We start from the raw sequence: 26,503 nt of genomic DNA, 5'->3' as shown, positions 1-26,503 counted from the left end.
TTTTGGGATTGAGCTGCAGTTTGTTTCTTAGTCTTTACAGATGCTAATAATGCAAGAATTGTAGCAGAGTATGGAATAGAAGCCTCGCCCACTCTCTGCCCATATTTGTCAATAGCTTGTGTCATTGTCCTTTGTAAATGCTGGCTTCTGATTCGTAAATAGGCTTGTTAGTCCCTCCTTAGTACTACCATGTCTTAATATGTAACCTCCCATGGCGACTGGCCCTTTTACTTCGGTTGTTACACGGTACGTGTTATTTAGTCTTGTAAGCACTATATTTTGCTTTGCCTCTGTACCAGCACAGCGACCACTTCATGGACGCTGCACTGCACGGTTTGGATTTTTATTGCTCGGTCAAATGCATTGTCTAATGCTGTTTTATGTATCCATGAACGGTGCTGCTTGGACTTCAAGCGCGGGCCTTTATTTATTCATAAACAGCGTCGCTTTCAATATAGATTTAAGAAGCCGAGGTGAGCGTTGTGCTTTAACATACGTTTTTGTTTCTGTGCGGCGCCAGCCAGTGAGTGTAGATTTACAGCTAGCCCCTCTCCCCCCACCTTGCTCCCCTGCCAAGGAGAGGTGTGCAACAAAAAGAGAAAACAAGCATTTGCAATGCAATTTGTCCCTCATTTTTTCGCAAGTCTATACCTTTTATTTATGTTTTAAAAACCAAAACATAAATAAGACATTGTTATTTCCAATGCCAATAGCTTCAACTCCCGTAAATGTGAGACCTATTGCATTGCAAATGCTTGTTGTACTGAGGTGTCTCGCTGCCTATAAAGAAGCAAAGCCAGATGCACTCAACGTTCAGTGTTGGAACTGGCAAGAAAACCTTACGTCTTTCTCTTCACAGTGGACTTGTTTTAAGAGCTTTTGGTGCTGAATTGGACCCGCCAGTTTTACAGTTCTACAGTAGGGATCTCTGTGTATAGTCCTAATATAATATAGTGAATAGTCCCGCCCATGTGCGTGGACCCCGGCATTCAAAAATATCTCTTAAATTGACAAGAAATGCAGAACTGCAAAGACACTTAAGAGAGAATTTAAAGACAAATAATGCAGCTTATATACACAGGCTACACTGTCCAGTACTTCAAATAGAAATTCCACCAAAAAGAACACACACAACAGTCTGCCCAGTTTCTTCCATAGAGAAACTTGCCTCTACCAGTAAAAGCCTCTGGAATGATAGAAAGGAAGGCATGGACAGACAAGCCCCATAGGCTCAAACAACAAGCGGGGTTGCTGAACTGTTCCTGGTAAGAAAGGAGACTGGCTGTACCGAAGGTGTATGTTAACACCCTTGGGCATCCATTAATTTGGACATGTTTGCCTCACACACCCCGAGGGATGTCATGCTTCATCATCGGCGGTTGCTCCTCGTCGGGGAGGCGGTGCAATCCCCGACGGGCTCACCTCAAGGAGGGGCTCTTTAGCGGAGATCTTTTTGTCCAGCTGCCTGTTGATGAAGTGTGGGTATGTGGGCCAGGGCAATAGTATCCTGCAATGGAAGGGTGAGGTTTAAAATATAGTAGAGGGTCCTGGAAAAAACTTTATTCTGGAGGTCCTCCTACTATCGTTAAAAGAGTGTAGTTTAGTTTGTTGGGTCACGGAGAGTTACGTGCCGTGTTGTAAAACTAGACTAATGTGAAGGTCGGTCAACATGTTTCTCGCTTGGGGATTTCCCGCGATTCTTCAGGACCTGGTGAAAGTGTGGGTGGGGGGTTAAAACAGGGACATGCTAGTGTCATGAGCCTTGTGTGCTTTACCTCAGGGAAATCCTGTGCCTGAAGTATGGAGATATAAAAGAGAGACATTAATGCAGGTATCGTAATAAATGTCAACAATTGTATATGGTAACAGCCAATTTAGCATCTCAGTGCGGTGAAGTGAAAAGTGGTTACCTCACCCTTCCATTGCAGGAGGCACAGGTCTCGTTCCCATACGAGGTCCTCAGGGTCCAGGGACTACTCTCCGACTTTGTCGGGGTCACCGGAGACAAGGGTTTCACCGGTTGATCTGGTGGCTATCCACGATGTCCTGTTAAGAGGTGCAGCAAAATTGTGCATCTCCTTGACGGTGCCCACGCCCAAGACATTGGTAATCTTCGAGACACTGCACCAGAAACATCTGTCTTGTCCATTAATGCCACTGGTACCGGGCTTGGAGGATCCGGCCATGGACCTTTTTCTCACCCCAGCGGTGAATAAAGCGGCCCCCTCGAGACTACAGAAAAAATACCAGGCTCCCGATTCTGATCCGGCTATTCTAAGAGTGGAACTTCCTCCAGACTCTGTGATAGTGATGTCGGCTCGTAAACCGCATGACACAACTCAGTCATCCACAGTCCCTCCAGATAAAGAGTCTAGATGGATGGATGGATTCGGCTGGGAGGAAGGTGTGTGGGACGTCGGCGACCTCCATGAAGGCTGCCAGTGCCACGGCCTTGTTGGGGCGCTATGACCGGGCCCTCTGGGACTCCCTCCAACAGTTTGTGGAACACCTACCTTGTGACAAGAGAAGATTTCCAGGAGGTGTTAAATGAGGGGATGTTTGTGCCGAATCAGATCATCAGCGATGCAGCCGATTCTTCCCTCTTGGCAGCGCATGGCTTCTGCCATGAGATTAACCAGCGACGACACGCCTGGCTCCGCCTCACGTCACAACAAAGGGTTGCCAATCTTCCATTCTCTGGTGAAACCCTATTTGGGAAACATGCGGATGACGAAATGGCCCGCATGAAGGCGGAGGCTGAAACACTCACGGCTGTGGGCCTGGAAAAGTCCAAGGAGACGAAGAAATCGTACCGCCCATTCCAGAGACGGTTTGGTGGACAGGGCAGAGGACGTGGCCAAGCTTCGGGACAGCAACAGCAACAACAGCAGTAGTTCCGAAGGCCATTCCAGAAGCGCCAGAAAGGCAGAGGTGGCCAACAGTCGGCACCAGCGACTAAAGGCCCGGCCCGGCCGGGTCTAGGCCCTGAGCGCTTACTTCCCCTTCATCCGTTACCCACTCCGGTGGGGGGAAGCGTTCAATTTTTTCTGGCAGAGTGGAGAAAAATTACTCGGGACAAGTGGGTGCTGAATATTGTTTGCAATGGATACAGTCTTCGGTTCACCAGCCCGCCTCCAGCAATTCCACTGGTCAGCTCGCAGTTCCAGCTGCGCGAGCTCCAGGCGGAGGCAGATATCCTGTTAAGGAAAAGGGCGATAGAAGACGTACCTCTGTCTCAGAGAGGAGGAGGTCTGTACTCCTGGTTCTTCCTGGTTTGCTAGAAGGACAAGAACGAGTTCAGGCCCATTCTGGACATGCGGCAGGCAAACAAATGGATTCCCAGAGAGAAGTTTCGGGTGCTGTCGTTGCATCAGATTTATCCTCAGTTGCAACAGAGAGACTGGCTATGTGCTAAAGACGTACAGGATGCGTACTTCCATATGCCCATTGCACACAAACACAGGAAGTTTCTGCGATTCCAAGTCGGCGCCAATCATTATCAATACACAGTATTCCCATTCGGACTAAAGTCTGCGCCGAGAACATTCTCGAAGTGCATGGCGGTGGTAGCAGCACACCTGAGGAAGAACAAGGTGTTTGTCTACCTGGACGATTGGTTGATCAAGGCCTCCTCCTTCTCGGAAGCTCGAGCACACTTCCAGAAGACGTGCGTTCTCTTGAACAAGCTAGGGTTGCACATCAACATGTCCAAGTCTGTCCCGACTCCGGTCCAATGCATACAGTACTTGGGAGCCTCCATCAATACGCTGTCGGCAAGCGTGTCTCCTTCGGAGGAGCGACGATTATCACTCCTTCGGAAGGCTCAGGCTCTTATGACCAATCCATCTACAACAGTGAGGACGGTGTCTTCTCTACTGGGATCAATGGCCTCTTGTATCTTCCTAACGCCACACGCACGACTGCTCATGAGACCGTTGCAAGAGTGCTTGGAGGACCAGTGGGATCAGAGGAAAGGATCTTGGGATGACAAGATACGACTGTCTCTGCATGCTCTTCAGTCTCTGAAGTGGTGGTTTTCAGCGAGAATCTCCTCAGAGGGGTTCCCTTCCACAAGGACATTCCCACGCAGACTGTCGTGACGGATGCTTCTCTCCACAGTTGGGGGGGCACTCCGGAGACTTACAGATTCAAGGAACGTGGTCCCCGATGGAGGCCTCATATCACATCAATTTCCTGGAACTCAGAGCTGTTCGCTTGGCACTGAAGGCCTTTCATCCGTCCTTTCAGACCAACTCTCTGCTTGTACAGACGGACATATGACCACGATGTATTCCCTCAACAAGCAAGGGGGTTCGATATCACGCACTCTGTCGCAGGAGGCGCAGGCGATCTGGCACTGGCTTCTGGCCAGAGGACTGACGATAACGGCTACCCATCTGCCAGGGGTGCAGAATGTTCAGGCGGACGCACTGAGCAGACTGATTCAGGAAAACCACGAATGGGTCATAAACGACGATGTACTAGGAGAAGTCTTTGCACGGTGGGGGACTCCAGACGTAGATCTGTTCGCCACGGCCGAAAACAGCAAATGCCGAGACTTCGCCTCCAGGTACTACTAGCAGGGGACGCTGGGGAATGCGCTATGGATCAACTGGTCGAACAGCTTTCTGTACGCTTTTCCACCCATTCCCCTGATTTCGGCGGTACTCATCAAGCTGGCCCAGTCCAGGGCTCGGATGATACTCATTGCCCCGGAGTGGCCCATGCAGTGGTGGTTCACGGACCTGCTTCACCGGTCTCTCCTTCCTCACTTACGGCTGCCGTGCAGGCCAGACCTTCTCACGAAGTTCGGGGGACAGATGTTGCACCCCAACCTCTCGTCTTTGAGTTTGGCGGCATGGCTCCTGAGAGAGTGCAATATGGCCATTTGAATCTGCCTGAAGATTGCATGGACATACTGAAGGAGTCTGAGACCTTCCACTCGGACTTCCTACGCTTACATGTGGAAGAGGTTCTGCATCTGGTGCAAGTCCAAGAACTATGACCCGACGACATGCAAGGAAGACGTCATCCTTCCTTACCTTCTACATTTGGCGCAGTCTGGACTTAATGTTCATTCCATTAAGGTTCATCTTGCTGCATTGACTGCCTACAGGAAATGCCCTTCACAGACTTCCTTCTTCTAGATCCCTGTGATCAAAGATTTTTGGGAAGGCTTGAAGAAAGCATTCCCTCCCGTCAGGCTTCCTTCGCCTTGAATGTGGTGCTGTCCAGATTGTTGAAGGAGCCTTTTGAACCTATTCATAAGGCTTCGTTGCAGAACCTGTCCTGGAAGGCGGCGTTCCTCGTGGCCATTACATCGGCTCGCAGGGTGAGTGAAATTCAGGTGTTGTGTTCAAGAACTTTATACTGTATTTCATGCTGCTAAGGTTGTTATGCGTACTCACCATAAATTTCTTCCCAAGGTTATTTCTGATTTTCATGTCAACCATGTAGGAGAGTAGGGTCTGCAATCCTATGATCACTCAGATTTTTTGCTTTTGTTTCACTGGTTTACGACTTTCTCTGGCTGTGGGCCTGCTAATCAGACCCACAGCCTGGCTGTTCTCTTTCTAAATTACGATATGTACCCTAGGTGCATTTACCAATTGGTGCTGGGCCACCTTATCAGACCCCGTAACGCAGGGCATAGGTGTACCCAGGGCCGCCAGGGGCTGAAGCATGTATTATGCCACCCCTGGCTGGCCTCCTAAATTTGACACAACTGGCTGCACGACAGCTGGGGCGAAGACGTGTAACCACCCTTCGCTTTAGGTATAGTAGCTCTATATCTAACCATACAATGGACACCCGAGTTCCTATCAGTCACTCCTATGGCAGGCCTTAACGATCCTGAAGGCAGAGTGCGTGGGCTCGTGTGAGCTAGGTTCAGGCCCGAGCCGAGCCCGGTTGCAGCTTGCGGAATCAAGACCCAATAGCTGTTCCATGATAACGCGTACCATATCGGTAACTCCGGTGTCGCGTTATCAAGGCATGTCGAGTAAGGTGTCATACGAATCGGGGTGCTGCCCTCTCACCAATTCTGGCGATGAGGTTAGCATCCCACCCTTCTAGAGGGACACGACGTGTACGTAACTGTGAACCCCGGTTAAAGTTAACTGAAGCCTCAGCTCCACAAAATGGATGCTGCCACCACAGACACGAGTCTGACCTCCTGCTGCTGGGAGTCCTTCCAGCGAGGAGCACTTGGACAAAGGGTTTCCTGTCGAGGGCGGTGTTCGCACCGTCCCAGACAGGGTTTGTGTATTCTGGGTAGGTAGGGCTTTGGCGAGAAGGTGACTGCGGAGTGGCACCCCGGTGCTCACTACGCATCTGCCGGTTAGAACCAGTTCCAGGGGCGACAGCCCTGGCCTGGGGAAAGTCCGGCAGGGGAGAGGGGTGTAACTACCCCCCTTCCTGGTCCCACCCTTAGGGCAGGACCTAGTCATGTACCCACCCCTTTCTTTAGAATAAAGACCAGAGCGGGGACCCTTCCAAATTAGATCATCTTTGATTCAAGAACTACTTTCTACGAAAGGACATTCAAGACTCTTAAGATTTCTCCCTTGTGACTAAGGAGTAGTCACCCTGCATCAGCGGGCACCAACTAAGAACTCTGCGGTTTGCTGTAAGTCCTTCCTCAAGGAATCCGACGGCCCAGCTCGACGAGAACCGGCTTCCCTGGCACCTCTGACCTCTACCCACGTCATCAGCTCAGCTGTGATCTGTGGGTGCGAAGAGACCTCGAGGGACCGGCCATCATCAGAACCTGCACGCTCTTAAAGCCAGCACGACCATCGAGGTAACTCTCTGGTGAGTGCTCTGGGGTCCGAGAAGCCCCGACCCTGAGCCGCTCCAGCACCGAAGTGCAGTCTCCCAGCATCTCCACGATCTGCGTGGGGCCCTTCTGCTCGCTGCTCAGCACGTTGTCTGGTCACTAGCCGCTGGCTTGTGCCCTTCTGTGACGACACCCGAGAATCATCACTGCTGGTCTGGTTGCTCCAGACTGGCCCTTGCTTCCATCTTTGCGAGAAGCACCCCGGACCCTCCTGGTCCACTCAAGACGCCATCTTAGGCCCACCACGTGGCCCTGAGATCTGCCAAGGCTTGTTGCCCCATCCTGGGCCCAGCGACGCCGACAGCATCATCCTTCGTGGGACAGCTCGCACCTCCGCCGTGGTCGCCGACAACGCCTCCTGGTCCGTGAGACTGCAGAGCCTAGCGTCGCCCACTCACCTGGTCGAGGTGACGGCCAACCGGTGCCTTCCTGGTCCCCTCTGACTACTGGCTAGTAGTACGAACTTGGTCCCCTCTGCTTTCAGGTTTCATCAATCTCCGATCCAGGCTTGGATCTCTACGAACTATTCAGCACTGGTCGCCGGCCAGCAACTCCTTTTCTTCCGGCTCCTGGCTCGTCAGCGAAGACCCCGACGCCTGTAAGACTTGTGCAGCCGCAGCCCTCGTGGCTAGGCAACTCGGCATTTCGGTGCCTGCATAGCCTCCTTACTCTAGGGTCCTGAGTCCCTCGCTTCCGACTTGCCTTATCGGGTCCGCCCGAGACCTTCATCTTTCCGTGTCCTCGGACACTTGTTGTAATTGTGCACTTGAAGTATTTGCTAAAGAGATTTGGTTTGTGCTTAGTACCCTGTCCTCATAAAGAGTACAGGGCTGTTGTGATTCTTAATAAATATACTGTTTATTTTCATAACACTTGTGTGGTGTCCTTTCACTGGGTGTTCAAGGGGTACATGTGTGGTAAACAGCTGGCTTAACGCGCCCTCTCGAGTCTTTAGCCTTAGACTGCTCGTATCCACGCTACTAGGATAGCTGGTCTATAGGTTGACTTACAACCAAACACCATAAGGGTCGTTGGAACGATACATAGCGGTCGCTAGAATAGCGAACGTTGCATATCGGGCCAACTTCTCACATTGGTGAGCAGCGGTTGGGATTTGAGCTTGCTGTTGTTTTACCACACGTATCCTAAGAATATCTTGTTGAAAGATCGCACAAGTACTGTTAGTACATATAACTAAAAGCTTAGAATACTCTGAGTTCTACTGAACCAGCTGTTGTAGCTCCTCAAGGCTTAGCACACCTTGGCTACAACTCTTAGCAAGGGTACAGTAGGTAAACACGTAGTGTAGGTAGGTGCATCACTTACACCACACTAGAAACAGTATGTCGGACAAAGGAGGAAACTCTGGGTCTCCCCTTGTGTCAGTTGACCCTCCACAGGTCATCCCTTCAGGATATACTGTGCTGAGCTTCAAGGAGTTAAGACGACTGTGTCACTCCAGGAAGATTCAGCAGGGGTCTAACCCCACAACGTCCTTTCTGATTGGTCTCTTGGAGACTTATGATGCCAGAAGAGCTGAGAAACTTCGTAGCTCTTCTAATCCAGAAGGAGACATGCCTCCCCTCGAGGGAACCCGAGACGATCCTGACCTCATCCACCTCGCAACTGAGAACGAAGATGTGGAGGAGGATGAGGATCTCTCTGGGGATGAGGCAGATAAGGGACAGGTAGAAGTCGTCAGACTAAGCAGGTCCAACTTAAGCAAACATGATAGCGGTACTGGGGGACCCCTGGGGCCACTATCAGGTCAGCTTAACATTGGGAATGGACGAGCCCGATCTCTGTCAAGAGACTCTGGCAGATCCCTTCAAACCAATGGCTCTCACAACTCTTCTCAGAGAGGGATGACGTCCCCTCAGAGGAGAGTGTACGAAGCTAAGGAAAGGGCAGCCAATCTAAGGATTGAAAGGGAAGAACTTGCCCTGGCCAAAGAAAGGCTTGCCTTTGCTAGAGAGCAACAGTTAAGTGGGGCAGTCCCCACTGGCGGCAGCAATGTACCTAGTAATAGGGAAAAGAGTTTCGATACGAAACACCTTGGTAAGATAGTGCCCCCCTTAAACAAGGGGACGACATCCACAAATGGATTACTGCTTTGGAGAGGGCCTGCACTGTGCAGGGTGTTCCCCAGAGTCAGTGGGCAGCTATCTTGTGGCTCTCCTTTGAAGGAAAAGGAAGAGACAAGCTCCTCACCACAAGGGTGGAGGATGCTAACAATTACCAAATCTTGAAAAATACACTCGTTGAAGGGTTCGGCCTAACCACTGAGCAGTACAGGGTGCTGTTCAGGGATACCCAGAAAACGCAGTCTCAAGATTGGTCTGATTTTGTCGATTGTGCCACTAAGGCTTTTGAGGGCTGGTTGCTGGGCAGTAAGGTTACTGATTATCAAGGATTGTATAATTTGATGATGAGAGAACAAATTTTAAACAATTGTCAGAACCAGTTGTTGCATCAGCATCTTGTCGACTCGGATCTGACCTCTCCCCAAGAATTGGGAAAGAAGGCAGACAGATGGGTTCGTACAAGAGTTAAACAGAACCAGGGCCAGAATCAAGGTGGTCAGAAGAAAGCAGACCAGAAGGGTAAAGATTCTAAAGGGGAACAAAATGACCAGAAGTCTTCGACAGGTCCCCAACAACCCAAAGAGGGTGGGGGTCAGGCTCCCCAAAAGAAGAAAGAAGGCCAATCCAAAAGATGGTGCCAGTACTGTAAAAGTAAATCTCACTGGTTTAGTGAGTGCACCAAGAAAGGAGGAGGGCAGACTCCTGCCACTGCCGCCCCTAAGGCACCTGTGCCCCCTAGTACAGTCAGCAGTGGTAGTGCGCCTCCCAAGGGTTTAGTAGGGTTAACCCTGGGTTCTGAGGGGCGTGACAACTTAGTTGGCACACTCACTCAGGCTGTCCTTGTCAGTACAGGGGACGCGGACGTATCCCCTGACGTAAGCCCCAATACTTTGGGCAAATACCGACAGACGCCTTTCATAAATGGAAAGATGGCTCAGGCCTATAGGGACACTTGTGCCAGCGTCACCATGGTGACGCCTAACTTTGTGGACCCTGGACAGATCATGCCAGGTACAGAATTCCTGGTGACCAATGCAAGCAATGTCACTACCAATCACAGTATGGCAATTGTAGCTTTCTCCTGGGGAGGGGTAACTGGCCAAAAGAAGGTTGTAGTTAGTCCAGACCTCCCAGTGGATTGTTTGTTGGGCAATGATTTGGAGTCGTCACAATGGTCAGAAGTGGAGCACCGGACTCACATGGAAATGTTAGGTTTGCCAGCACATGTGTTCGCTGTGACTAGGTCACAGGTCAGGAAATGCCCCACTGAACAGGTGCTGGATCCTGGAACAACGGACCAGACACCTCCCAAGAAAAAGAGCAGTAGGGTTAAGGCTGCGCCTTCCCCCTTGCCCCAGGTCGAGGATCAAGTCTCAGAGGAGGCTGACCTACAGGAATTGAGGGAAACTGAGCCTAGGGAATTCGAACTTGATCAAGTTGAATTCTTGGGTTCAGGGGGACCCTCAAGGGAAGACCTGGGGAAGGACCAGTTAGACTGCCCTTCTCTTGAACCCCTCAGACAGCAGGCTGCTGCTGAGGCTGCTGGGAACGCCACAGGTACCCACAAGGTATACTGGGAAGATGGACTCCTGTACACTGAGTCAAGAGACCCCAAGCCTGGCATGACCAGGAGGCTGGTTGTACCCTTGTCTCAGCGTGGTTTCCTACTTACCTTGGCCCACGAGATTCCCTTAGCAGGTCACTTAGGCCAGACGAAAACGTGGGACAGGCTTGTCTCACACTTTCACTGGCCTCACATGAACGAAGATACCAAGGAGTTTTGCCGCTCCTGTGTCACTTGCCAAGCCAGTGGTAAGTCAGGTGGCACGACAAAGGCCCCCCTTATACCAATGCCTGTGGTGGGGGTGCCCTTTGAACGGGTGGGGATCGACATCGTCGGTCCCATGGAACCACCTACAGCATCAGGGCACAAGTTTATACTGGTGGTAGTGGATCATGCCACCAGGTATCCTGAAGCTATTCCCCTTAGGACCACTACAGCACCTGTTGTGGCAAGAGCCCTAGTTGGAGTGTTCTCCAGAGTGGGCTTCCCTAAGGAGGTCGTCTCCGACAGAGGTGCAAACTTTATGTCGAGCTACTTAACTGCTATGTGGAAGGAATGTGGTGTTAACTACAAGTTCACTACACCCTATCATCCACAATGCAATGGGCTTGTTGAGAGATTCAACAGGACCCTAAAAGGGATGATTCATGGACTACCGGAAAAGCTTCGGCGTAGATGGGACGTCCTGATCCCCTGCCTCTTGTTCGCCTACAGAGAAGTCCCGCAGAAGGGGGTTGGCTACAGCCCTTTTGAACTTTTGTACGGGCATCCTGTAAGGGGACCCCTGTGTTTGGTGAAGGAAGGATGGGAGAGACCTCTCAAAAAGCCTGCAGCCAACATAGTGGACTATGTGCTTGGCCTCCGCTCGCGGATGGCTGAATACATGGAAAAGGCATCTGAAAACCTTAAGGCCAGCCAAGAACTCCAAAAAGCTTGGCATGACCAAAAGGCTGTCTTGACTGTTTACCAGCCCGGACAGAAGGTGTGGGTGTTGGAGCCAGTGGCCCCAGCAGCACTCAAGGACAAATGGTCCGGGCCCTACACCATCCTGGAGAAAAAGGGAGAGGTCACCTACCTGGTCGACCTGGGAACTCCCCGGAGCCCCCACAGGGTGCTTCATGTCAACAGGCTAAAAGCATATGTCGACAGGAAGGACATGAGTTTGCTCATGGCCCTAGATGAGGGACAGGAAGAGGAGAGTGACCCTCTCCCCGACCTGCTCACTCAGAATCCTGACGATGGCTCGGTAGATGGTGTTGTCTTTTGTGGCAGCCTCTCCGAACATCAACAGAGCGACTGTAAACAGGTTCTTCAGTCGTTCAGACATATGTTTTCTCTAACACCCAGTCAGACCGATTGGTGCACCCATGAGGTTGACACTGGTGACAGCTTGCCCGTCAAGAGTAAAATCTACAGGCAGCCTGATCACGTTAGAGACTGCATCAAGAGTGAAGTGCAGAAAATGTTGGAGCTGGGAGTCATTGAACCCTCGGATAGCCCTTGGGCTAGTCCCGTAGTGCTAGTGCCGAAACCTCACACCCAGGGTGGTAAGAGAGAGATGAGGTTTTGCGTAGACTACAGGGGTCTCAATGCAGTCACTAAGACTGACGCCCACCCAATACCAAGGGCAGACGAGCTTATCGACAGATTGGCTTCGGCCAACTACCTGAGTACGTTTGACCTGACAGCTGGGTATTGGCAAATCAGGTTAGCTGAGGACGCCAAGCCTAAAACCGCATTTTCAACCCCTGGTGGGCATTATCAGTTCGTGGTAATGCCCTTTGGTCTGAAAAATGCACCTGCCACCTTCCAACGGTTGGTGAATCAAGTCCTTACTGGGCTGGATGACTTCTGTGCGGCGTATCTTGACGATATCGCTGTCTTTAGCTCCACCTGGGAGGATCACCTGGTCCACCTGCGGAAGACGTTAGAGGCACTGCAAGCAGCAGGTCTCACTATCAAGGCCACCAAGTGCCAGATAGGGCAGACACAGGTTGTATACCTGGGCCACCTTGTAGGTGGAGGTCAGGTTCAGCCACTGGAGAGCAAGATACAGTCAATCAGGGACTGGGCTCCTCCAACCACCCAGACTCAGGTTCGAGCTTTCTTGGGCCTGACTGGTTACTATAGGAAGTTTGTCAGGAACTATGGTTCCATTGTGACACCATTAAACGAACTGACAAGTAAGAAAATGCCAAAAAAGGTTCAGTGGACAGCGAGCTGTCAAAAAGCATTCGATGACCTAAAGCAGGCCATGTGCACGGCGCCTATCCTCAAGAGTCCGGACTACTCCAAACCATTCATTGTCCAAACAGATGCTTCTGAGTTGGGTGTGGGAGCTGTTCTTTCTCAACTGAATTTTGATGGTCAAGACCAGCCCATTGCTTTTATAAGCAGAAGGCTGACCCCTAGAGAGAAGAATTGGTCAGCTATTGAGAGGGAGGCCTTTGCTGTGGTTTGGGCCCTGAAGAAGCTGAGGCCATACTTGTTTGGCACTCACTTCAAGATTCAGACCGACCATAAGCCCCTCTTGTGGCTAAATCAGATGAAGGGTGAAAACCCCAAACTGCTTAGGTGGTCCATTTCCCTACAGGGGATGGACTTTACAGTGGAACATAGACCTGGTACTGATCATGGCAATGCCGATGGGCTCTCCAGATATTTCCACTTAGAACAAGAAGACTCACCTGGTCAAGGTTAGCTTATTGTTCCGACGTTTGGGGGGGGGGTCATGTAGGAGAGTAGGGTCTGCAATCCTATGATCACCCAGATTTTTTGCTTTTGTTTCACTGGTTTACGACTTTCTCTGGCTGTGGGCCTGCTAATCAGACCCACAGCCTGGCTGTTCTCTTTCTAAATTACGATATGTACCCTAGGTGCATTTACCAATTGGTGCTGGGCCACCTTATCAGACCCCGTAACGCAGGGCATAGGTGTACCCAGGGCCGCCAGGGGCTGAAGCATGTATTATGCCACCCCTGGCTGGCCTCCTAAATTTGACACAACTGGCTGCACGACAGCTGGGGCGAAGACGTGTAACCACCCTTCGCTTTAGGTATAGTAGCTCTATATCTAACCATACAATGGACACCCGAGTTCCTATCAGTCACTCCTATGGCAGGCCTTAACGATCCTGAAGGCAGAGTGCGTGGGCTCGTGTGAGCTAGGTTCAGGCCCGAGCCGAGCCCGGTTGCAGCTTGCGGAATCAAGACCCAATAGCTGTTCCATGATAACGCGTACCAGATCGGTAACTCCGGTGTCGCGTTATCAAGGTATGTCGAGTAAGGTGTCATACGAATCGGGGTGCTGCCCTCTCACCAATTCTGGCGATGAGGTTAGCATCCCACCCTTCTAGAGGGACACGACGTGTACGTAACTGTGAACCCCGGTTAAAGTTAACTGAAGCCTCAGCTCCACAAAATGGATGCTGCCACCACAGACACGAGTCTGACCTCCTGCTGCTGGGAGTCCTTCCAGTGAGGAGCACTTGGACAAAGGGTTTCCTGTCGAGGGCGGTGTTCGCACCGTCCCAGACAGGGTTTGTGTATTCTGGGTAGGTAGGGCTTTGGCGAGAAGGTGACTGCGGAGTGGCACCCCGGTGCTCACTACGCATCTGCCGGTTAGAACCAGTTCCAGGGGCGACAGCCCTGGCCTGGGGAAAGTCCGGCAGGGGAGAGGGGTGTAACTACCCCCCTTCCGGGTCCCACCCTTAGGGCAGGACCTAGTCATGTACCCACCCCTTTCTTTAGAATAAAGACCGGAGCGGGGACCCTTCCAAATTAGATCATCTTTGATTCAAGAACTACTTTCTACGAAAGGACATTCAAGACTCTTCTCAAGATTTCTCCCTTGTGACTAAGGAGTAGTCACCCTGCATCAGCGGGCACCAACTAAGAACTCTGCGGTTTGCTGTAAGTCCTTCCTCAAGGAATCCGACGGCCCAGCTCGACGAGAACCGGCTTCCCTGGCACCTCTGACCTCTACCCACGTCATCAGCTCAGCTGTGATCTGTGGGTGCGACGAGACCTCGAGGGACCGGCCATCATCAGAACCTGCACGCTCTTAAAGCCAGCACGACCATCGAGGTAACTCTCTGGTGAGTGCTCTGGGGTCCGAGAAGCCCCGACCCTGAGCCGCTCCAGCACCGAAGTGCAGTCTCCCAGCATCTCCACGATCTGCGTGGGGCCCTTCTGCTCGCTGCTCAGCACGTTGTCTGGTCACTAGCCGCTGGCTTGTGCCCTTCTGTGACGACACCCGAGAATCATCACTGCTGGTCTGGTTGCTCCAGACTGGCCCTTGCTTCCATCTTTGCGAGAAGCACCCCGGACCCTCCTGGTCCACTCAAGACGCCATCTTAGGCCCACCACGTGGCCCTGAGATCTGCCAAGGCTTGTTGCCCCATCCTGGGCCCAGCGACGCCGACAGCATCATCCTTCGTGGGACAGCTCGCACCTCCGCCGTGGTCGCCGACAACGCCTCCTGGTCCGTGAGACTGCAGAGCCTAGCGTCGCCCACTCACCTGGTCGAGGTGACGGCCAACCGGTGCCTTCCTGGTCCCCTCTGACTACTGGCTAGTAGTACGAACTTGGTCCCCTCTGCTTTCAGGTTTCATCAATCTCCGATCCAGGCTTGGATCTCTACGAACTATTCAGCACTGGTCGCCGGCCAGCAACTCCTTTTCTTCCGGCTCCTGGCTCGTCAGCGAAGACCCCGACGCCTGTAAGACTTGTGCAGCCGCAGCCCTCGTGGCTAGGTAACTCGGCATTTCGGTGCCTGCATAGCCTCCTTACTCTAGGGTCCTGAGTCCCTCGCTTCCGACTTGCCTTATCGGGTCCGCCCGAGACCTTCATCTTTCCGTGTCCTCGGACACTTGTTGTAATTGTGCACTTGAAGTATTTGCTAAAGAGATTTGGTTTGTGCTTAGTACCCTGTCCTCATAAAGAGTACAGGGCTGTTGTGATTCTTAATAAATATACTGTTTATTTTCATAACACTTGTGTGGTGTCCTTTCACTGGGTGTTCAAGGGGTACATGTGTGGTAAACAGCTGGCTTAACGCGCCCTCTCGAGTCTTTAGCCTTAGACTGCTCGTATCCACGCTACTAGGATAGCTGGTCTATAGGTTGACTTACAACCAAACACCATAAGGGTCGTTGGAACGATACATAGCGGTCGCTAGAATAGCGAACGTTGCATATCGGGCCAACTTCTCACAAACCAGACCATAACTTTGCCTATTTTTTTCAGAAACCCTCATCTCCAGCGGAAAGGTCTCTACATTCCCTGGATGTTAGGAGGGTGCTGAAATGTTATCTGGATAAAACCAAAGATATTCGTAGGTCAGACCAATTCTTTATCAATTATGGATATGTCAGGACGGGTCTTGCTACCCCTAAGCAGTCCATCTCTAGGTGGATTGTGTCCTGCATACAGTTGTGTTACCAAAAAGCTAATAAGGGGCAAAGCTGCCACGACAGCTTTGCTCCGTAACGTTCCAATTGCAGAAATCTGCAAGGCGGCCACTTGGAAGTCGGTTCATACCTTTGCTAAGCATTACTATCTGGATACTGATGCCACGGCAGATGCTCAGGTTGGGCAGGCTTCCTGCGAAATTTGTTCGCACAATAGTGGTGTTAATTTTCTTCTCTCCACCGCCGCTTTGGTGTGGGGATGGGCTTGCCATTCTATTCACTAGATTATGACTATACACAGAGATCCCCTACTACAGGAGGAGTAGTTTCTGTCCTGTAACTCCTGTTCTGTAGTAGGGGTATCTCTGTTATAGTCATAAGCGCCCGCCCTCCTCCCCGGTGGAGAAAGATATTCATGTAAGGAATGCTACAGGTCTGGCGTGTTACTCCTTCAAAAAGAACTGAAAGTAAAAGGGACCTGCTGTGCATTCTGGGATACTGGGAGAAGTTCTGGAAAGTTCTCTTAAAGGCACAGTATCCTATTTAAGCCACATATTGGCAGCCTATGGGGCTTGTCTGTCCATACCTTCCTATCTATCATTCCAGAGGCTTTTACTGGTAGAGGCAAGTTTCTCTTAGGATGAAACTGGGCAAGCTGTGTTGTGTGTGGTTTTTTTGGTAGAATTTCTAGTTGAAGTACTGGACAGTGTAGCCTGTGGATATAGGCTGCATTATTTGTCTTTAAATTCTCTCTTAAGTGTCTTTGCAGTTCTGCATTTCTTGACAACTTAACAGATTATTTTTGATTGCCGGGGTCCTCGCACATGGGTGGTACTATTCACTAGATTATGACTATAACAGAGATACCCCTACTACAGAACAGGAGTTACAGGACAGAAACTACTCCTTCCATAGATACGCTCACTGCACAAGGCAGCGCTTAGAGGATCCCGTTACCGGTTGAAGCAGTTGGTGTTCTGGCCTTCCATTCCGCCTGCAGCGCAGAAAACGGATTCTGTGTTTATTTAAGATGCATAGATCTAAAGGCCATTTCCCACCGGAAGCAGCGCTTGTGCTTTGTGGAGGCCCACTCCATAGATTAGACAGTTTGGAATGAATCCTGTGGAGAGCAAACAGAACAAGCATTGGCATAGCCAATAGGTCTCGCTTTTGGGACCTTATAAGTATTTAGTTATGCAGCAGAATATCTTTGGTGCAACAACACCAAGTGTTGCATGGCTAAGCACTTATAAGGTCCCAAAGGCGAGACCCTTTGGCTGGTTCATACATAGGCATTATAAACAGTGGTCCCTTTGGGTGTTAAACATTTTCCCTGATCAAGGTAGGTCGATAAATGTAGGCGAACTATGAAGAGCACACAATGCAGCAAACCAACAACTTCATAAAATCCAATTTTCATTATAAAAATTTCAAAGAGTGATGATCGAAGATGCTACAGTGAATTGTGAAGGTAAAGGACAGTTACTGTTCAATAGCATCAGTATTCTAAGTGACCTACTCCAAAATTGATGGACTACTCTACGAATTTTGGACTGTCACTTGGGTATTAACTCTACCCGGAAGGAACTTTTGTTTGAAACCATGCTGTACTTTATCTAAAATATTTGCTGCCAAATCATTGAGTTTGTACTCACTTTGGTCATGAGCTCTGCGCTGTCTCTTCTACTGTTCACTTAGAACCTTTGTTTGTCACTCTTTTGATAGGGAAGTCCACTCAACAGAAGAGATCTGCGGACTTTGTGCCACAGTCTTTTTTGCCTGCACTGTACTACCTCAGTTAAACAGCGCTGATGTTGTGGGTGGAGAAATGCCTGTTGACCGGGTGAGGAGGTGAGCCGGAGCACTTGAGGAACCCCCTGGAAAAAACTCATAAAAAAACAAATGGGATAAACAGCTGCGAGTGTGTGTTGGTGTTTGCTCCATCCACCTTGAAATGTCCACAGATTGACAGAAGGAAGTCACTGTGATGCTATCGAGGGTGTGCTTAAATAGTCCTAGGAGGTCATGTTGAAACATTTCATATGTTTGCTGTTTGACATATTTTAGATCTGTAAGGGATTTGAGGAGGCCAAACGTGGCTTTTTTCTCTAGTCTGCCTAGCACAACCGGACCCCTATGATAAATGTGTGGTGCAGTTTAGCTCAGTGCCCTAACATGGCTTATAAAATAGCAGTATCACTGTATGAAACCTGATTTCACTCAAATATATACACATTCATATACCAATGTAGTGATTAGGCAAAACAGGAGTACGAAATAATGCCCTCCAATGTTCAGGTGAAAATTAACTATCCAGTTGGTCACTTTTAGAAAAATAAAAAATTTCCCAACCGCAGATAATTACTCTGTGACATGGGGGTACTTTATTCAGATCACTGAAAACAAAACACGACTCAAATCACGGGCCCTTCATTAACCTACGCTTCCAGCCCTAGACCATACACCACTTCCTTTAACAAGGGATACTAGCGAAATCTGATAAGCCATTACATGCATTGCTGCATTTAGTCAGATCATTTCATGTATTGTTAAACACGAGACGGAAGGATAAACATAGTGTTGTCACACTGAGTAAGGTGAACCTCTTGCGATTCTCTCACGCACAAGTGAACATGTACCTCCTTTTGTCTCACTGTCTGAAATAATCCACTTGTTGGTGAATCGGTTTGGGAGCCAGCATTTATTTCCAGATTCAGCACGAAAGAAGCCTCCCATAGTTGTCAATCACTCGTGTAAATAAACCTCGTGCAGTTAAATCTTATATTGTCACGCACAGTGTGGAATAAAGCCCTTGTTGGGAAAACCGGGGAAAGAGAAACAATTTGTTATTGCTGGATGTTAAAAAAATAAGTTTGAGCATTGCTTACTTTGGTCTGCCATCTAGTGGACAAATAAATTAGTATTCATACCTCTGAATTCTTAGTTAAACCGTTGCCGCGCGAGCGGGAAGCTTGTAATAAGAGAAGCTGACGAGGAGGGAGATGGGAGATGGGAGAAGGGAGGAGTCGGGAGAGGATTCACACACGCGCTTGTGCGCGTAATAGCAAGCTGATGGCCGGCCTTGGTAGCACTTTTAAACCACCTACTAAATTTCTTGCAAGAGCAGCGCATGCGTGCTGACTCTAGCGAAACCTAAAAGTGGAGTGCCTATTGCTGGCCTAATCTCCATGAACCTGTTTCTGTGCGACAGCTGTTTGTGTTCACTTTTGATGGATAGTAGACAGGCTTGTTCAGAAACACCCCCAACGCCTGTCACAATACTGAAGTAACATTCACTTAGAAATCTGCTTCATTCATATTACAAACCTGGGTGTTTGAAGAGTCGGCCACACTTGTAATATTCAGAACTGTAACATAACAGTATAAGGTGACCGTGTATTAATAGACAAGTGTTTTTTTGTGTATTTCTAAGTCTACCTTTAGTGTTCTTTAAGAGTACTTCTAATGTAGTCTCCCAAGAGTTGAACTGTTAATCTAGATTGTACCTATTAAATTCCTTGCAGCAAGATACATGATTGTTCAAAAATTGGTGAATTACGATTTGATGCTTAACATGATTATATCAAAACAAAATTGTAATTACATATGAGTCTCTGAACCACCACATTCTCTGAAATGTTGGAGTAACATTCTGTAAGCGTTATGTTCTAATGTTTGACCCAACTCTTTGCTTTTCCCCGCCTTAGGTCTCTGCATGGGGTGGTTATGTGTTCATTATCAACCTAATTCCTCTTCACGTATTTGTGTTGTTGCTGATGCAACGATACAGCAGGAGGGTCTACATAGGTAAGTGAAAACGAGTTTATCTATTTCTTGACTCCATCTCTACCAAAAACTGGGATATGTTAATTGGTGTAACTTGAAGGCTTCAGCTATTGATTTTCCATACTATTGCTATCGCCTCCCATTTTTTTATTTTGTTAATGCTTAAACTGCTAGATTGGAAACCAGTCTTCCTTCAGATGAGATCAGTTCTTTGAAGAATTGGGAGAAAGAAACAAACAATATGAGCCTTAGTTGGGAGCACAGACAGGTCTTTTAAATGGTGACCTTGTACTTGAAAGAATTGGAAAGCAGAATACAAGTATGATAATCAGTGACTTTATGTGGAAGCATTGTGCTACTGGCCCTGCTAACTTGCATATATTGTATATATCTCGTTGGCACAGTCCTTTTCTAAAGTCTACTTTTGTATAGACTTCATCAATAGGGATAGCGCCCCAACACATTCATGCATTATTTACGAAAGAAGCTATGGTGATGACAAATGCTGTATTTCTTGTGTATCCTACGTGCATCTCTCCATTTACTTTATACAGACCCTCCAGGATATCGCGATTTCGCGGTTTGCCGCAAAATCGTCACTTTTGTAAAAATGCAGCGATTTTTACAAAAGTGCCCGCGAAATTGGCACTTTTGTAGAAATCGCGTGGCATTTTTACAAAAGGCCTATATCCTGGGGGGTCTGTCGATCGCGTGCTTACGGATCTGTTCAATTGACGCCTTATCAGGAGCATCTTACGTAAACACCCACGTCAGGCCAGCCACCGCCATGCTCCACTGAATGCCAAGGGTTGTTTTAGTTCCTCATACCCTTTTGGTGTCCGAGCGCTGGAGGCCAGCGACCTGGAATGGGGCTGAGGGAACTGGGAAGCCCAGGTGACGCAGCAAGAGATAGTGGACAGTTCAAAGGAAGTCTGTAAGAAGTCAGACCCGAGGGGCCACAAGCACAGCCTTAAGAAAAGGTCAGCGCGGGGTCAAGCGTTGTCCAGAGATAGCTACACAGCACATACATAAATAACAGTGTATGCAGGGAAAGTATAAACAATGGTAAACTCTGCACAAGGAGTCAAAGGAGGGGAACGGCCGGCACCAACACCACGCGAGTGGCACGCAGAGAAAGGCAAGAGTCTCAACTGTAATAAAGATAAATATTTAATAAACCACCTTGCTGTTGCCCGAAAATTATGTTGGCTTCTGACTGCATTTGATTTTGTTTTGTTATTATTGCAGCGGCTGGACCTTGCGCCACTCAATGCTAACATCATTGTCCATCAGTCATACAAGGTACTCCGAAGTGCTGTGTATTGCTGCATACAATTACAAAATGAGAAAATACTTGCAGATGGCTCGGTGAATACCAATAGCAGCAGTGACATAGCAAAGATGCCATGGGCCCTAATGCGAGCAAGATAAATGCGTCCCCTACATCCTCTGGTTAGGTAGTAAAAAACATTTATAAAGGGGTGCAGTGGGCTCTCTCACCCCTGGGCGCAGGTGCAACTGCACCTGCTGCACTATTGATGACTGCTCCGCTAAATGGGAGGCCATGCTGAGCCCAGAATTTCACATATTTACTGGCTTAAATTAAAAGAAGCAGCCAGAGCCTCATAACAGTAAACATTACTATAGGAGGAAGCCAGTAAAGCAGGGGAGCACAGCAGTAAGGGCCTTATTGCGATGTTAGGGAGAAGGACACCATGGCAGGAAAGGAACCGTCCAACCTTAGGTCGGCAGTTCCGATGTCCCAATTTGGATGTGACCGCCCTTAGGGCGATCAGAAAAATCAATTTTTCAATTAAATCTTACGCAGCATTAGGTAAAGGCCAGCAGTCCCAGGTTCCATTGAAAAATTGATATTTTCAAAAATCCCTGCACTCAAAATGCCATCGACCCACTTAACTCCTTATTTCATTACATAAAATTATTAAAAGGAGTTTAGTGTTTTTTTTTTTTTTTTAAAAGATGCATGTTGTAGTGTTTTTCACTCAATAGAGGACTTTCTTTGATTCTTGCATCTCTAAACAATGTGGGCTGGCCCGAGGCATTTCCGAGCACTCCATGTCAGCTCCGGCCACAACTATGCTATTTCACACCCTGTCCGGCTCCGGGGGAGCGGGCTTGGGACCTAGCGCCCCGCTATTAACACAAGCTGTAATGTCTCCTATATATATTTTTTTCTTACTGCACAGCCATTCATCCTTGCATATTGAGGGATTCACAGCCAAGTCAAAGGCTCACTCGCCATCTCTGCAGCATGCGCTTAAACCCCACTTAGATATCTGCCTCTCCTTGCCTCTACTGCGGTTTTGCCCCGCTGGATCGTCGCTGGTGCTACGAGCCGCTTCCTCCTCCCACGCTGTCTGGAGGGGCTGTGTGTCATGGCCGCGTCTCTTGACCCTGCTTCGCCGGTCCACTCAGCCTTGGCCTTCGATCTCCGGCTGGGGTTCTCTGGTCAGGGGTCACTCCGTACTTCCTCCGTCTTTGTCTCCCGGATGCTGCGATGCCCACTCTTGATGCCAGACGTTGGTTGCGAGCCCGGCTGCTCAGCCGGGTTTGCCACTCCGCAGATTCCATTGTTCGCCGGCCTGGAAGAGTGCTCTTAGGTGCCTTCGCCCCGGGAGACAACACCATATTAGCACCAGTGAGGGAAACCATGGATCCTCAGGATGCTCGTTGGGCGCTCCTCTAGCTCCGCGTGCTTCGCCATCTCCGCCCCCGGCTGGGCCTCGCTGCAGCACTCCTCTCCTGCCGCTTGCACCCCTCGTGGAGCTAAGGAGAGATCCTACCACCCACTATACGGCACCATGAGTCGACGATAACCCCCAGGTTGCGTGCATGGTCGGTGGGTGTTGGAGCTGTTCCCAGTGCGGTCGGCTACCAGGAGTCGTCCCAGGCCGACTGGGTGGATCCGAGGATGAGGACCTCCGTCTTGTCAGAGTTCAGCTTCAGTCGGCTGTTCCTCATCCCTTCGGCGACGGCCTTCATTCCTTCGTGTAGGTTGGTTTTGGCGGTGTGGGGGTCCTTGGCGAGGGAGAGGATCAGCTGGGTGTCATCGACGTAGGAGATGATGTTGAGGTTGTGTAGTCGGGTGACGTGGGCGAGTGGTGCCATGTAGATGTTAAACAGCGTAGGGCTGAGGAACGAGCCCTAGGTTATGCCGCAGATGTTCTTGGTGGCTTCGGAGCGGAAGGCGGACTTTTTTTGTTCTGCCGGAGAGGAAGTCTTGCTTTTTGAGGGAAACAAAGTGTCTACATTGTAAATAAACCAAATATACATAGCTTCATATTGTTAAATAACTAAAAAAACTAAGATATGTGTGTTTGTTGTAGGAAAAATGGCCAAATAAAATGCCGCTAAATTGCCGCTAAATTTCCATATTTGTGACGCTAAATTTCCATTTTTGTGCCGCTAAATTTGCTAATCCATGCCGCTATATCCTGGGGGGTCTGTATCTGCTAAATTGGTCAGATACTTGAGTGTGGTACGTTGTGTGCAAAAGAGACCGTGTCCACCAGTTTCATAGGCCAAAACTGAGGTGCTCTAGAAGAAGACTGGATGTTACTCTGTCACCATTTGTGCTGATTTGGCATAAGAACACTCTTTGGGGGTACTCAAGAGCATCAATGTGATTAGCAATCATATGACTGAGAATAAAAGGAATAGATGCAAGCAGATCAGCAGGCTCTCTTTGGCTCCAAACCAAACAACTCAATGTTCGAGGCATATGGGCTGCAGATGGTACATTATGAATAGATCGCCATCTGGTGTTGGGCTCGGATGATTGCACTTTGTTTTTCTCTTGGAGAGTCTTTTGTATGTTGGTGACTCCTCCCTTAGTTGGTAGTGCGCATGGGCATCGGCTCCATCCTTAGATTGTTTTTTTCCGCCATCGGGTTCGGATGAAGATCGAGACGCTCCAGATCAACTTCAGAAGAAAGTGATTTTTCGGCGCGTATTCCCTTTCCAATTCGACGGTATTGTTAGCGAACGCGTTTCTTTTCCATTTCGACGCGTTACAAATTCAAAATAGAAGAGAAAAACTTGGATCTACGTCGAAGAACAGGAGACCTTTCTCGACGCAGTCAAGCCCGGAGTCCATGGAAAGGACTCCATTCAAAAAATGTCCATCGTGTGGTGCTAAGTTCCCACACAAGGACCTACACGAGGTGTGCAACCTCTGTCTATCGCCTGAACACGAATCCAGGGACTGCGAAGCCTGCGCAGCATTCTCCTCCAAGCTAACGATTTAGAAATCGTCGAGCTCGAAGACACGAGGCTTCCAGAATGCAGGCGGAGGCAATCCCGGAGCTGTTCGGAGACGAACAAATCGAGGAAGAAGAGGACCAGTCGGGGTCGGAAGGGGACCAGTCGGAGGTTGAACTCTTCGAGCAACAAACCGTGAGTGACGACGTCCCCTTACCGAAAAACCGACCCCGTGCGGTAACGACCCCGCCCTCGGGCCCGGTCAAACCGCTGAAAAAAGTTTCCGACGCCCCGCCTTCGGGCCCGGCAACGAAACCGAAACTGAAACCGAAACACTCGGAATCCCACCACGTCGGATCCGAGAAAAGGGCGTCATCGACTTCGACACCGAGGCTGCATACAAAGGAGAGCTCGGTATCGAAACATTCCATGTCGAAAAAGAAATATGATGTATCACCCAAAAGACACTCGATACCCAAAAAGTCGGAATCGAGCAGACATTCGGTGTCGAAAACAGAAAGATCTGAAGATCGAAAACAAAAACAGCTCTCGGAACCAGGACCCTCGGTACCGATTCAAGAGCAACAAACAGATCCCAAACAAAAGATCTTGTTTATTGACCCACAAACTGGGAAAGTGGTCACGAAGAAGAGAAAGAGTGAACAGTCAGAAGATAAACCTCTTCCTTCAAAAAAGAGAACAATGGGGACGAACATAACTCCTCCTGCTTCTCCTCGTCCTAGGGACACACCCTATTCTCCTATTCCTCACAATAGGCCACATATTCCTACACCCTCCACACCAAGACCAGCTACACCTCAGTCAGATGTAGACAGTGATATAGGGGAGGGAGAACCTCAAGGGGATGACGAATCTATCCCAGATGAGGAAGATCCATGGGAAAATTACGATGTAGGGTCAGATGAGGACAACGACCCAGAGCTATACCCCTCAAAGCCTTCACCACCTGATGATAACACAGGTTTTGTGCAGCTCATTAATAGGGCAGCAAAATATCACAAACTAGATATGCACACAGAACCTCAGATAGAGGATTTCTTGTTAGAGACTCTACCTAGTGCACAGAGAACATCAGGTACTCTTCCTATGCTAAAGGGTCTTCTCACTCACACAGAAGAAATATTCGAAAACCCAGTGAGAGCCAGGGTGTTAAACCCAAGAATCGATAAAAAATACAAAGCGGCTCCAAAGGACCCAATATTTATTAGAGGGCATGTACCTCTAGACTCGCTGGTGGTCTCAAACGCTCGTAAAAGAGCAAACTCATTATCTACAGGAGAGGCTCCTCCACCAGATAAAGAGTCGAAGTTAATAGATGCATCAGGCAAAAGAGTAGCATCACAGGCAGCGAATAGCTGGCGTATAGCTAATACACAAGCACTACTCGCACGTTACGACAGGGCACATTACGATGAGTTAGAAAAACTTCTCACACATCTTCCAAAAGAACATCAGAAGAAGGCAGACCAATTAATACAGGAAGGTAAAATAATAACCAATACTTCCATTAAGTGTGCATTAGACGCAGCAGACACTGCAGCAAGGTCTATTAACACTAGTGTCATGCTAAGAAGGCACGCATGGCTTAGAATCTCAGGATTCAAACAAGAAGTTCAAACAGCCCTACTGAACAGACCATTTGATCAGAAGACATTGTTTGGTTCAAGTACAGACGAGACATTAGAAAAGATGAAGAAAGATACGGAAACGGCTAAGTCAATGGGGGCATTGCAACAGCCAACGCACAGAGGTTCCTTTCGTAGATCCACCTATAGAGGGGGCTCAAAAAACACAGGAACAAATCAGCAATCCACATCTTTCACACCAACATCACCCAGAGGTAATTCAAGAGGTAATTACAGAGGTAACAACAATAAGGGTAGAGGCCGCGGGAATAATAACAACCGCAACGCCTCAACACCAAAACAGTGACTTCATAGAACTCCCCCCAGACCACATAACACCGGTCGGGGGACGTCTATCACAGTTCCTACCTGTCTGGGAAAACATCACGTCAGACAAGTGGGTGAGACAAATTATCCAACATGGTTATTGCCTAGAACTCACAGCTACCCCACCAAACATCCCCCCCAAACAGCGTCCAATGAGTCAGGATCATCTGACATTGTTAAGAGAAGAAGTGCTAGCACTTCTACAAAAGCATGCAATAGAGAAGGTCCCAAAGGATCAACAAGGAACAGGAGTATACTCTCTATACTTCCTGATCCCCAAAAAGGACGGGTCCCTACGACCAATATTAGACCTCAGACCTCTCAATGCTTACATAAATTCGGAACACTTCCACATGGTCACGCTCCAACAAGTACTCCCTTTAGTGAAGAAAGGGGACTTTCTTTCTACACTGGATCTAAAAGATGCTTACTTTCATATCCCAATTCACAAAGCCCACAGAAAATACCTAAGGTTTGTGTTAGAAGGACAACACTACCAGTTCAAGGTCCTTCCGTTCGGTGTCACAACAGCACCGAGAGTTTTCACAAAATGCCTAGCTGTGGTGGCAGCACACCTAAGAAGACAACAAATACATGTCTTCCCATACTTGGACGATTGGCTAATAA

At 49.1% G+C, this 26,503-nt stretch overlaps 1 protein-coding gene across 1 annotated transcript in view; it reads left to right on the top strand.

Moving 5' to 3' along the window:
- Window positions 1–26,503, top strand: part of STT3B (STT3 oligosaccharyltransferase complex catalytic subunit B) — a 488,477-nt gene that overhangs the window by 159,302 nt on the left and 302,672 nt on the right. Inside the window, exon 5 of the mRNA XM_086942109.1 lies at window positions 19,604–19,703. Coding sequence (XP_086798235.1) covers window positions 19,604–19,703 — 100 coding nt within the window. The remainder of the gene's footprint in view (window positions 1–19,603; window positions 19,704–26,503) is intronic.

This window comes from Lissotriton vulgaris, chromosome 10 (assembly GCF_964263255.1).
Source record: "Lissotriton vulgaris chromosome 10, aLisVul1.2, whole genome shotgun sequence".
Classification (NCBI taxonomy): domain Eukaryota; kingdom Metazoa; phylum Chordata; class Amphibia; order Caudata; family Salamandridae; genus Lissotriton; species Lissotriton vulgaris.
Note: the sequence above shows the minus strand (reverse complement) of the source record. Positions and strands in the feature narration are given on the sequence as shown.